The 11,038-nt window shown below is 50.8% G+C and overlaps 3 protein-coding genes across 3 annotated transcripts in view; 2 read left to right on the plus strand and 1 right to left on the minus strand.

The window, feature by feature from the left end:
* Nucleotides 1-3,634: 3,634 nt before the first annotated feature.
* PCP2 (Purkinje cell protein 2) lies at nucleotides 3,635-5,518 on the plus strand. The gene is made up of 4 exons (XM_006902674.1): nucleotides 3,635-3,685; nucleotides 4,163-4,355; nucleotides 4,612-4,736; nucleotides 5,399-5,518. Exons 1-4 carry the CDS (start codon nucleotides 3,635-3,637, stop codon nucleotides 5,516-5,518), a joined length of 489 nt encoding a protein of 162 aa, XP_006902736.1.
* A 128-nt stretch (nucleotides 5,519-5,646) lies between these two features.
* Nucleotides 5,647-7,304, minus strand: PET100 (PET100 homolog (S. cerevisiae)). The gene is made up of 4 exons (XM_006902661.1): nucleotides 7,278-7,304; nucleotides 6,351-6,437; nucleotides 6,159-6,191; nucleotides 5,647-5,721 (listed from the first exon to the last, which is right to left on the minus strand). Exons 1-4 carry the CDS (start codon nucleotides 7,302-7,304, stop codon nucleotides 5,647-5,649), a joined length of 222 nt encoding a protein of 73 aa, XP_006902723.1.
* A 237-nt stretch (nucleotides 7,305-7,541) lies between these two features.
* The window catches only part of XAB2 (XPA binding protein 2), a 17,604-nt gene continuing 14,107 nt past the window's right edge, over nucleotides 7,542-11,038 (plus strand). The window contains 2 exon segments of the mRNA XM_006902662.1: nucleotides 7,542-7,592; nucleotides 9,403-9,405. Of these exon segments, the coding sequence (XP_006902724.1) occupies nucleotides 7,542-7,592; nucleotides 9,403-9,405 (54 nt within the window).

Here is an 11,038-nt window from a genome sequence, read left to right on the forward strand (position 1 = left end):
AGGCTATAAATTGCACAGACGATTGTCTGTCTTCATCCCAAGGAGCAACTGGTGGATTTAAACCACCCGAGAGACTTCACCTTTGGGTCAGCAATGTGATTTTCTACAGACTACACCACCAATGGAAAAGATAAGCCCCAGATGGCAAGTATCCATATAAAATATACTAACACATACTGTTGTGTTGTTAGGTTCCATTGAGTCAAATACGTCTCACGGTGACCCTACGAAGAACAGATCTGGACCCTTTCAAGTTGTGTGCCATTGTCATAATCACAACAACATCGTCAAATAACAACAACAACATATTGCATGTGAATATTGGACAAAGAAAAGGAATACCAAATAATCAATGTCTTTGAACTGGAGTGTTAGAAAGACTATTAACTATATAGTGGGGTCCACTTCATAAATAACATGCATCAGGAAATTCTATGAACTTTGATAAATGTCAATAGTTGTAGAAGGGCTTCAGGTCTTTTGTTCATAGGGTCGCTATGAGTTGTGCTCAACTCAAAGGCAATCAACAACAACAAAATGCAAAAAAAAAGAGAGAGAGAAATCTGTCTTAGTAGAAACTCATTGCCAATGGGATGGAACTGACTCACAGTTGACCTCCAGCAAGTTTCCAAGGCTATCAGTCGAATGAAAAGAAATTACCTATCTTTCTCCCAAGGGGAGGCTGGTGCATTCAAACTGTCGGAGGCATGGCTTATAGGTTAGCAGCACAGCATCCTGTGGATATGCCACCCACCAGAATGCCTCATCTTGGGAAAAGTGCAGCCAAAATGCTCCTTAGAAGCTAAGTTAGTGAGGCTTTGTTATCAGGAGGGGCCCTTGGAGAAGGACTGCATGCTTGATAGAGAAGAGGGTTGGTGAGAAAAGAGGAAGACCCTCCAGGAGACGGATTGGTACAGCCGTGGCAGCCACAATGGGCTCCAACAGCAGTCACTGTGCAGGACCGGGCAGTGTTTCATTCCCTTGGCGAGGGAAGCCGAATATCAAATTTATGAAAGCCGAATATCAAATTTACCAATAGTAGACCAAATGCTATATCAGGAAATGAGGGAGGCTTAATATAAGCTGAAGGTCACCTTGTGGCACTAAGGTGTTCCCTAAGAGTCAACATTGTTCTTAGTTTGTATCAACTGAATCCCTCCCTCCTGAAATTAGCATAAAAAGGAACCTGGCCTTATTTGTAAAAGACTTCACCATTATCCTTTGTTTTTGTTTTGTGTGTCCTTATGATTTTACTTTGTTTACCTTCCTTATGATTCTAAATAAATACTCAGAGAAGCATGGCTTGGGGCCTTCAGTCATGGAAACTGTTGGCCCCCTGTTTTTCACACTCTCTGTTCTATATCATTCCTGGCAGTCTGGTTCATTATTAATAATTATAAAAATACTTTACCCTCGGTCTGCAACACCTTGGAGAGACTGGCTGAGTTGAAACTGGAGGGTACCTAATAGCAACAGCTAATCCAAAGGCTGGTTAGAGCCCATCTGACTATGCTTTGGCATAAGGACTGGTGCAATTTGTTTCTGTAAAGATTTGTTACTGTCAGTCGCCCTGGAGTAGATTCAGCTCAGGTGCGCAGAGCAGAACTCTTCCAAAGAGTTTTAGGCTGTGGCCTTTTTGAAGCTGACTGCTGGGCTAATCTTCTGAGATGCCTCTGGATGGATTTTGGCTGCTTGTCCTGTGCTTACAGCAGGGATTCCTCAATAGAGATTGTTGTGTGGGTGCTGTCCAGTTGGCTCTGCCTTATAGTGACCCCTCGTGTGAGCCTTGTCGGCTGTAATCTTTCTGGGCAGAGCCCAAGTCTTTCTCCCAAAGTCCTACTGGGTGAGTATAAACCAGCAGTCTTTCTGTTAGCAGCAGAGCGCTTACCTCTGATGCCACCAAGCATCTTCCCATAACGATCACAGCCAAAGCTATTCTGTAACATACAAGGTGAGAGGAAGTTCTGCTGAGAAATAAGAGGCCAGTGTAAGGCAGGCTTCCTTCACTTGGCTGGCGTCCCTTAAGAGTCAGGGAATGCCAGGTCCTCTGCTATTCACAGGGGACAGGCAGGAGCTTTGTATCAGGGAAGAGGACTGCCAATCTGGCACTTAAAACTGAGTGGAAGGAGACAGGAAATTAACAGTGGTGCAAGTGCTGTGTGGGGCTCCTTCCCTGAGGGTGGTTCTAGTTCAGCTAAAACAGAAATCCCACAAATGGGTGGCTTTAAAAACCATAAATTTATTCTCTCACAGTTGATGAGGCCAGAAGTCCAAATTCATTGCCCTGGCTCGGGGGGGGGGGGAGGGAAACGCTTTCTCTTTCTGTGTCATCTTGTCTGAGGAGTTTCCGAGCAGAGGGTCCCCAGGTCCAAATGACACGCTCTGCTCCCAGCTCTTCTTTCTGTGGTGGTAGCAGGCTCCTCTAATCTCAGCTCGCTCTTTAATCCCTTTTATAGCTCAAAAGAGATTGACCGGGGATACTGCCTAATCCTGTAGATGGTATCCAGCTTCATTAATGTAACTGCCTCTAACTAATCCAGCCTCATTAAGGTCGGAGAGGTGAGGATTTACAACACATAGGATATTTATATCGTCTCACAAAATGGAAAATTACATAAGGCTGAGGATCGTGGCCCAGACAAGGTGACACAGATTTAGGGGAGACACAATTCCCTGAGAAATTGGGGTTCTGGAGAGAGGGTCCTGGTGGGAAGGGGGAGTGACTCAGGAGAAGGACTGAGGCCATGGTCCATGCAGGAATAGGTGTGAGGTTACCAGTTTATACTAAAGGGAAACTCGAGCTGGTTTCTGAAATGCACCTTAGGGAGGGGGTAGGAGAGCAGAGTTCTAGGAGAAGCCACTACTGCTCAGGACAGACGCAGGGTTTCCTTGGCACCTCGGCCTTCCCAGGGTCCAGCCTCCTGTGCTGAGAGTTGGACACCTGGGTGAGAAAAGACAGCTCAGTTCGTGTGGCTGGCCAGGAGATAGGATACCCAGATATGCATCTCCAGGCCCCAAAGATGGCAAGTAGAGGACCAGGAGGAGAGTATACCCCTTGAATTGCTGCCAAGAACAGGGATTCAGCAGCTGGTGGTGTTGCTGGAGGCTGCAGGAAGGAGGACAGGTCCTCAGGTCCAGCTACTGTTAGCCACCCCTGCAGATGGTAACTATCATTCTGGCACAAGAGGCCAGGAGTACCCACAGGTGGGGGAGCACTGAGGTTTGTGTGAAATACCCTCACAGTAGGCTGCAGGTCTGCCCTCGCTGGCCACTCCTTGTCTGCTCACCTATCCTCTCCCAGTGATGCTCACGTCGCCACCTCCCAATGTAGGGTCACTGCCTAGCCTGCTCTAATGCATCGGAGAGTCCTTGAGGTCCAGCAAGGTACAAACCCAGGTTGCCCTGCCTACTGGCCCTGCCCCCCACGTCCGGCATCCTGCTACAGGAACAATTATCTGGATCATCTTTATGGGGCTTAAGCTTGGGTGGGAGCAGATGGGGCGTGCGCTGGGGATTTGGGGCTGGGAGGGGATCCACGCCCCCACCCCCTTGGTCTTTTAAAAAGCTTTCTTGGGCACGGGGCCGGAGTAGAGGCCAGCAGGACAGAGACCAGGGGAGGGGAGTAGGGAGAGTGATGGCCCAGGACAAGAAGGCAGAGGATGGGGGCCTGGCAACCTGCATCCAGGTGAGCGAGCCCCACCCCCACACAGCCTTGGCACTTTCCGGTCTCAGTGGGTGACAAGACTAATTAGCTTGGAGGACACTTAATTAGCAAGCAAGTCTATAGGGACCCCTGACCCAGTTGCTGGTGCTAGTAGGCAGGAGGGTCCACATGCCCAAGGTCAGGGTCTTCTTCAGAATCAACTCTTGGTGATCAGTGGGGTGCTGGGATTTGGGTCTGCCTCCAGGCTGGGCTCCCTAGCCTAGGCTCCAGCTGCCAGGCTGCCCTGGAGTCAGGCATCAATCTAGGACAGGGATGCTGGCCTGGCAGCCTCTCTCTGGAGGGGCACCACGTGGGAGCCACTAGCTGGGCCCCTGGGGCAGGGGCAAGGGCTGGGGCTGGGAAGGAGACGCGGGTCTCATTCACAGTGGCTCCGCGGAGCTTCAGAGCAGCAGCAGGGACCATGGTGAGCATCCAGGTGGAGGGGTGGCTTGGGGTCAGGGTGGGAGCCAGCAGCCAAAAGAGGCACTGGGGAGCCCAGGAGCCCAGGGACCGGCTGGACCATGCATCTGTCTCCAGGCGGGCTCCCCGGACCAGGAAGGTTTCTTCAACCTGCTGAGCCACGTGCAGGGCGGTCGCATGGAGGAGCAGCGCTGCTCACTGCAGGCTGGGCCAGGCCAGGCGACCGAGAACCGTGAGCACGGGCAAGGGCATGCTATCTGGGGTACCGGGCGAGTGGCCACCTTGGGGGGATCTGTCTGGGAAACCTGCAGTGGGGACACAGGTGTCTAAGGTGGGGTGGAGGTGATTCGCACGTAGTGGGGGCTTAGTAGTTAAGCATGTCAGGAAGTGAGCATGCAAGGTGTGTCCTGAAGAATGTGAGTAGGGTGAAGTGGGCCTGAGTTTTCCGGAGTCTGTGTGTCCGTCCCCATGGGCTCCACTCCCTGCAGAGGGTGTTCCCTCGCCTGAGATGGACAGCCTGATGGACATGCTGGCCAGCACCCAGGGCCGCCGCATGGATGACCAGCGTGTGATGATCAGTGCCCTGCCTGGCTTCCAGCCCGTGGGGCCCAAGGTGGGTGAGGTTCCAATGGGGCTGAGGAGAGCATGGCCTGGGTCTAGCCTGTAACTGGGTCTCCCATCACCCAGCCAGGAGAAGACAGAGCCCTTCCCTACCATGTCCCACCTGGGTCTCCTGGGGTAGGTGGCTCTCTGGAGTAGGTAGACGTATCTCTGGGGCAGGCAGAAGTGACTCCATAAAAGTGCCCACCCCGTAGCTCGATTGGTCACAAGAGGCCTCCAACTTCAGATGAGAGGACTGACTGAGAGGTGCCAGGAGTGTAGCAGGTGTGCTGATGCCAGGGCCACGGCTGGGCTTACAACTCTTGCTCCCAAATCTGGGGGTTGTGGGGAGGCCAAAGGGAGACAGCAAGTGCCCCCCCTGGGATGACACCATGGGGTAGAGGTCACAGCAGCTCACATGTGGATGTACCGTGTACATGTGCGTTTATCACACATCCTCGCACACAGCTTGGGATCAGACTCCGGCAGGATCTCCAAGCCCCACCAATTTACATCTCCCATTCGGGGGACAGACAAGCTCAGAGATGGGGGGCAGGGTTGAATGCTGGGAGTAAGACATGGGGTTCCCATGTGTGCCCCCTCCACTCTCAGTTTCTCCTTTGGCCTCCACTGCCCTAGACCCCTCACCCTGATGTATCCTTGCTTCATCCACAGGACGGGACACAGAAAAGATCCGGGACTCTTAGCCCCCAACCTCTCCTCACTCCTCAGGACCCGACCGCTCTCAGCTTCCGCCGGAACAGCAGCCCCCAGCCGCAGACACAGGCCCCCTGAGGGCCTGAGCCATCCCGGGCCCCACTCGGCCCCCGAAAGCAAGAAATAAAACACTTCCACAAGCATTAAGAGTCCGGGTGTGTGTATTAATCTGTGAGCAAGGGATGAGGGGTCAAGAACTTGAGGCTTCAGGAGCTCTGCTGGGCAGATCTAAGGAGCTTCTCCTCTCGTCGCTTCCGTAACCGCTCTTTGAATTCTTCCAGCTGGGGGCCAGAGTGGAGGGTAAGAAGGAAGGGGAGGCATACATCTCAGGGCCTGACCTCTCTCACCACCCTCCTCACTACTTCCAAGGCCAGAGCTTCAGAGTTCAGTGTCCTCAATTACCACCAGATGCCAAAAGGAATGAGAATCATCCCTCAAAGGGAGGCCAATAAGGAAGCCGCCTGGTCCTCTGCCAGAAGCCTGATTGGGGCAGTGGTTAAGGTGCTCAACCACCAACCAAAAAGCTGGCAGTTCGATCCCACCAGCAACTTCAAGGGAGAAAGGTGGAAACCCAATTATGGTCCCGTTCTACCCTGCCCCATAGGGTTACTATGAGTCGGACTTGACCCTGGGCGGTTGTGGCCTTCTATTCTTGGTTCCCTGGTGAGGGTTAGGGGGGTAGTCTTTTCATTTGAGCCCTGTCTCCTCTGTCACTTACCTGACTGTCCTTCTCAGGTGGCCAAAGCTCTCTCTGTGGGGACAAAGTCATAGCTGAGGGCAGGAGCCAGGGGCATCCACTGCCCCATCTACCCGAGCAGGGTCACCTCATGGCCGAGACCATGGTCCCCAAAATGGGAACCCATACCCTGACCCACCCTGAGAGAACCTGCCAAACCACAGGTTGGCCCACCTTGCGCTGTATGACAGAATTCTCAAACCATTCAGCTTGGTTGGCAATCCAGAACATGGCGACTGGGAAAGTGAGATAGATCGTCATCTAGAAAGGCAGGGGGTGGGTGGCAGGGGCTCACGTACATGCGCTTGCATGCACAGTCGTGCGTACACACACACACATCTCCTCATGTAGAATCTAGAAGCACCTCCTTCTCAGGGACTCTCCAAGAACCTAAAGCTCTCCTCAGAGCCTCAAGATCCCTGGAGGGCACCCAGAAGCCGCGAGGAAGAATACTGGCCATCTGTTTCCACTGCCAAGAAAAACCTATGGAGCAGTTCTACGTTCATACATGGGATCCCTCCAAAAATTTCAAAACAAAATTAAAAACCAGTAAAAGTTCAAAGTCTCATTCTCCTAAACTCAGATTCCATGCTCAGGATACTCCATTCCTGGGTGACCACTAAGATTAGTCTTCAGAAGAGTCCCTCTCAAAGATAGACACAGACAGGCAGACCCATACCTCGGCCTCAGGAACACAAGAGCTCCTACAACTTCAGGGATCTCCTAAGACCTCAGAGACAAGACTCCCACTCTCGCCATCAGAGGCTGGGGGCACGCCTAAACCCAAGAGCTCTAGGTCCTCAGATGCCCCCGAAGCTAAAAGTCTCCTGATCAGAAATTGCCGCCTTCTCGCTCCTACGAGACTGACAGCTCTGCCGGGCTCAGAAGCCTTCCTTCTCAGAAGCTCCGCTTCACATAAGACCTTCCTAAGATCCCTCCCCAGCGTCCCACCTCGGAATCTGCAAACATGCAAGTCCCCGTCAAATCAGTGTTCTCTCCCAAGCTGCAGGGACTCTTTTGGAGTCTCACTTTTCAGAGCTTCTTGCTCGGACCCAGAAGGGCTCCCAGCCCAGCCTCCCACACGCTCCCCAGCTCACTGACCCGAAACACCTCCAACTTGACTCCCATCTCGCTTCTCCTGGCCCCAAAGCCGTTTCTGTCCAAAACAAACACGCCAGCAATTCAGGTCGGTCAGGGCGCTTTGAAGTGACGCGATCTTAGGGCGCCTGCTCTCTGCTTCCCGTAGTCGGCGGCGCGTACGGTATTATTTAGCCAATAAGAGAAGGCTTCTGGTCTAGGGGGCGGGCATTCAGCCGGAGACGTCATCAGTGGGCGACTACCGCCTAAATCCGGAGACCCAGGAAGATGGTGGTGATGGCGCGCGTCCCGCGGCCCGAGCGGCCGGACCTAGTCTTTGTGAGTTTTTAGGGGCCAGGAGTGGCCTTTGTGGGGATTTCAGGGTCATTATGTATCAAGGAGTCGGGGCCTGATCGCCAGAGGATCTAGGTCAGAGCTCTGTCTGTCGGAAGCCTCGGGTACCCTCGCAGGCCTAAGGCCAGATCGTAATATCCAGACCCTGACTGTCCGCGGGCAGAGATCTGGTGTCAAGGCCAGATCCACAGCGGTTCTACTGAAGATCTGCAGCCGGTCAAAGTTAAAAGCTTGGAGGCCTGAGCCAGGGCAGAAGTGGGGGCGTGGCAGGTGCAAGCAACGGTTTGTGTAGTTGTATCTTGGGAGTTAAAATCTCAAAGGGTAGACATCTGATTCTTTAGTAGAGTCTTACTGTTCTGCGCAAGGGTCTGGTTCCGCTTGTTTGTATTCTGACCATGAGCATCTGAGTTGGAGTCAGTGGTGGCCAGGAGGATGGAGCAGGTGTTAGCCAGTAAAATCTTAAAGAATGAAAGATCGGTGTTTTAAGACCTGTTGTCTTACTAGACTGCTGTATTAGGGATGGACAGTTGGTGTCTGAGATGTTGTATGCCATTGAATCGGAACCACCCAAGCTGACCCACTGTCCAGCGGGTTTTAGAGGCAATAAATTGCTAAGGAAATGGCCCATCTTTCTCCCTCAGAGCAGGTCGTGGATTAGAATCAGGTGCAGTTGGGTTGACAGCGCAGCTTTTTAGGCCGCTTAGTCTTCCTCTGAGATAAAATTCCGGGACAGAATTCGGCTAGACCCTGACAGGTATGATTCTGAAGAGCCAGCAGCTTGGTGTCCAGAACTGAGCACCTTTGTTAAGGGATAGAATTGCTACCTGGGTCGCCCTGCGAGGGGCCGGCGCGCTGGGTATATTAGGAGACCGCCGACTGTCTGACGCCGCCAGGGAACCGTTGATTTTCCTAGTCCCTCTCTTCCAGCCTCGGTTTGGTGGTCGAGATGGCCCGTGGGGTCAAATGGAAGAGTCAGCCTCTCTTACTAGCTACTAAAAGCCGTAACTCAGCCCATAACTGACGAGCCATTAAAAGAGAAAGACACTAAAAACTGTGAGAAGACCTCCCTGATATCATGCAGACCTGCGCCAAGTAGAGAAGAAACACCAACTAGCCACCAGCAGCTCTTACTTCACCCCACATCAACTAGAAGCATTAACAATATTAAAGGTGACCTATGTTGATAGATGGTGAAAAGATTGAAACTATCAACAACTTCGTCTTGCTTGAATCCACAGTCAACTCCCTTGATACCAGCAGTCAGGAAATCAGGGGACATATTACACTGGGAAAGTCTGCAGTCAGGGACCTCTCTAAATTATTGAGGAGTAAGGAAGACCCTGGATGAGATGGATTGACTCAATGACTGAGGTAATGGGGATAGGTGTGTCAGAGATTAATCGACAACACATAACACCAACAACAGTGATGTCACTTTGAGGATTAAGGTGCCTCTGATTCAGGCCATAGTCTTTCTGATAAATTGTTATGCATCTGAGAGCTGGACAGTGAATAAGGATGACAGAAGAATTGATACCTTTGAGCTGTGATGTTGGAAAAGAACACTGCCAAAAGAACAAACAAGTATGTTTTGGAGAAAGCGTGGCCAGAATGCTCAATGCTCTTTTTATTCAAAGATACTAAAGCTTTGCCTCACATAGTTTGGACATGTTGCTAGGAGAGACTATTCCTTGGTGGAAGGATCCTTGAAAAGTAGAGGGGCCGTAAAGGAGAGGAAGACCTCAACCAGATGGATTGATAACAGTGACTGCTGCAGTGGGCTGAAAAGTGTCAGGAAGTGTGAAGATGGTGCAGGACAGGACTGGGTTCAGATCTGTTGTTCATAGGGTCGCTATGGGTCGTACTCAACTCGATAGCACCTGACAACTAATTACAACACAATCCTGCAGCTTAATTTATTTTGCCGCCAGTAGGGCGCACAGTCTCAGATCTCTTACATAAAGACATATATGGGGGAGCTCCGGTGGCCTAGTAGTAAGGAGCTGCAACTACGATCCCAGAGGTGCACGGTTCGAATCCACCAGATGCTCTGCCAGGGAAGGAGGGACATTCTCCTCCTGTACCAGTCAGATCTGATTTGATGGTACACTCACACAAAAATAATAAAATAAAATAAAAAAAGACCTATATGGTTCTGAGAGTTATATGACAAGAGTAAGATGATTATTCCTCCCAAATCTGTGGGAGCAATAACCAAGGATAGTCCATGAGGAAAAGACACCTGCTAAAACTCCCCAAACAACTCCTGAAGAGGAAATTTTAATTCCTCCTAAAATTCAGAACTTGTACCTTTCTATGTGCCCCCTCCATGAGCACCTGGCTTGGGGATGCCCCAAGTGTGTCTTGGTGGCAGAAGAGCAGTGGGTCTGATGCATCCCTGGCTCCGTGATAAGTGATCAGCATCTCTTTACCATACACCCAGGGAAGCCTTGTGTATTTATGGATGTTGCTGGTAAGAGAATTCGCTGTCTTCTCAACACTGGTGTGAGTTATTCAGTCTTACATTTGTTCACTGGCCTTCTTGCCCTCCACCAACGTACTGTTCAGGGTCGACCTGTAAAGAGACCTCAGACTCCTCCCTCCACTTAACTGTATATGGAATAGCGTATTATTTTCCCATTGATTTCTGGTATACTTAACACCCTGTACTTTATTAGGAAGGGACTTATTATCAAGAGTAAATCCTAAAGTCCTTTTCCCCTAGTGCTTCACCTGGCATTAAGGGATGGTGATTCAGTGCCAGTGAGCCTCGACACACCCCATAGTTAAAGGGTATAGATCCAGATGTTTGGGCTGATGGCCGACCTTGAATAGCTCGCAGAGATATCCTAAGAAAAGCATCATCTTTCTCCTGACAAGGCCTAATGTCCATCATTAAGCAATTAAAGGAAACAGGAGTGGTGTTGGAGAAATCTTATCACACTCCTGTCTTGTCAGTCCAGAAGCCAAAAGTAGATTGGTCCAAGACTTCAGAGCCCTCATTGAAATTATACTTCCCCTGCGTCCGCTGGTACCCAATCCCTACATTCTCCTAACCCGAGTCCCCTTAGTGTCTAACTGTTTCTCAGTATTAGGCTTGAAGGATGCATCCTTTACTGTACCTCTCCACTCTGACTCTCAGCCTTTATTTGCTTTTGAGTGGACTGACCCAGTGACTCAAAAGACCAGTCACTATCTGTAGTGAAGCAGAAAGATAGTGGGATTGATGCCAAGTTCTTTAAAAGGAAAAGAGAGTGGTTTTATTTTTAAAATAGTAGGTCCCAGAACATTTGATTGTACTAATGCGAAACTTATACTTGGACCAAGAGGCAGTTGTCAGAACAGAGCAAGGAGACACTACATGGTTCAAAATCAAGAAGGGGGGGTTCATCAGGGATGTATTCTGTCTCCATACCTTTTCAATCTGTATG

This window comes from Elephantulus edwardii, unplaced genomic scaffold, assembly GCF_000299155.1.
Source record: "Elephantulus edwardii isolate Elephantulus edwardi_28Jun2011 unplaced genomic scaffold, EleEdw1.0 scaffold00438, whole genome shotgun sequence".
Classification (NCBI taxonomy): Eukaryota; Metazoa; Chordata; class Mammalia; order Macroscelidea; family Macroscelididae; genus Elephantulus; species Elephantulus edwardii.

What these genes read in the sequence shown, in the direction of transcription:
- PCP2 (XM_006902674.1), top strand. Translation starts at nt 3,635, where the DNA reads ATGGCCCAGGACAAGAAGGCAGAGGATGGGGGCCTGGCAACCTGCATC. An exon ending in GCCTGGCAACCTGCATCCAG is followed by an intron (nt 3,686 to 4,162) that starts GTGAGCGAGCCC and finishes GCTTGGGGTCAG; the next exon opens with GGTGGGAGCCAGCAGCCAAA. An exon ending in AGGCCAGGCGACCGAGAACC is followed by an intron (nt 4,356 to 4,611) that starts GTGAGCACGGGC and finishes CACTCCCTGCAG; the next exon opens with AGGGTGTTCCCTCGCCTGAG.
- PET100 (XM_006902661.1), bottom strand. Translation starts at nt 7,304, where the DNA reads ATGGGAGTCAAGTTGGAGGTGTTTCGG. An exon ending in TCAAGTTGGAGGTGTTTCGG is followed by an intron (nt 6,438 to 7,277) that starts GTCAGTGAGCTG and finishes CTGCCTTTCTAG; the next exon opens with ATGACGATCTATCTCACTTT. An exon ending in CACCTGAGAAGGACAGTCAG is followed by an intron (nt 5,722 to 6,158) that starts GTAAGTGACAGA and finishes TCTGGCCCCCAG; the next exon opens with CTGGAAGAATTCAAAGAGCG.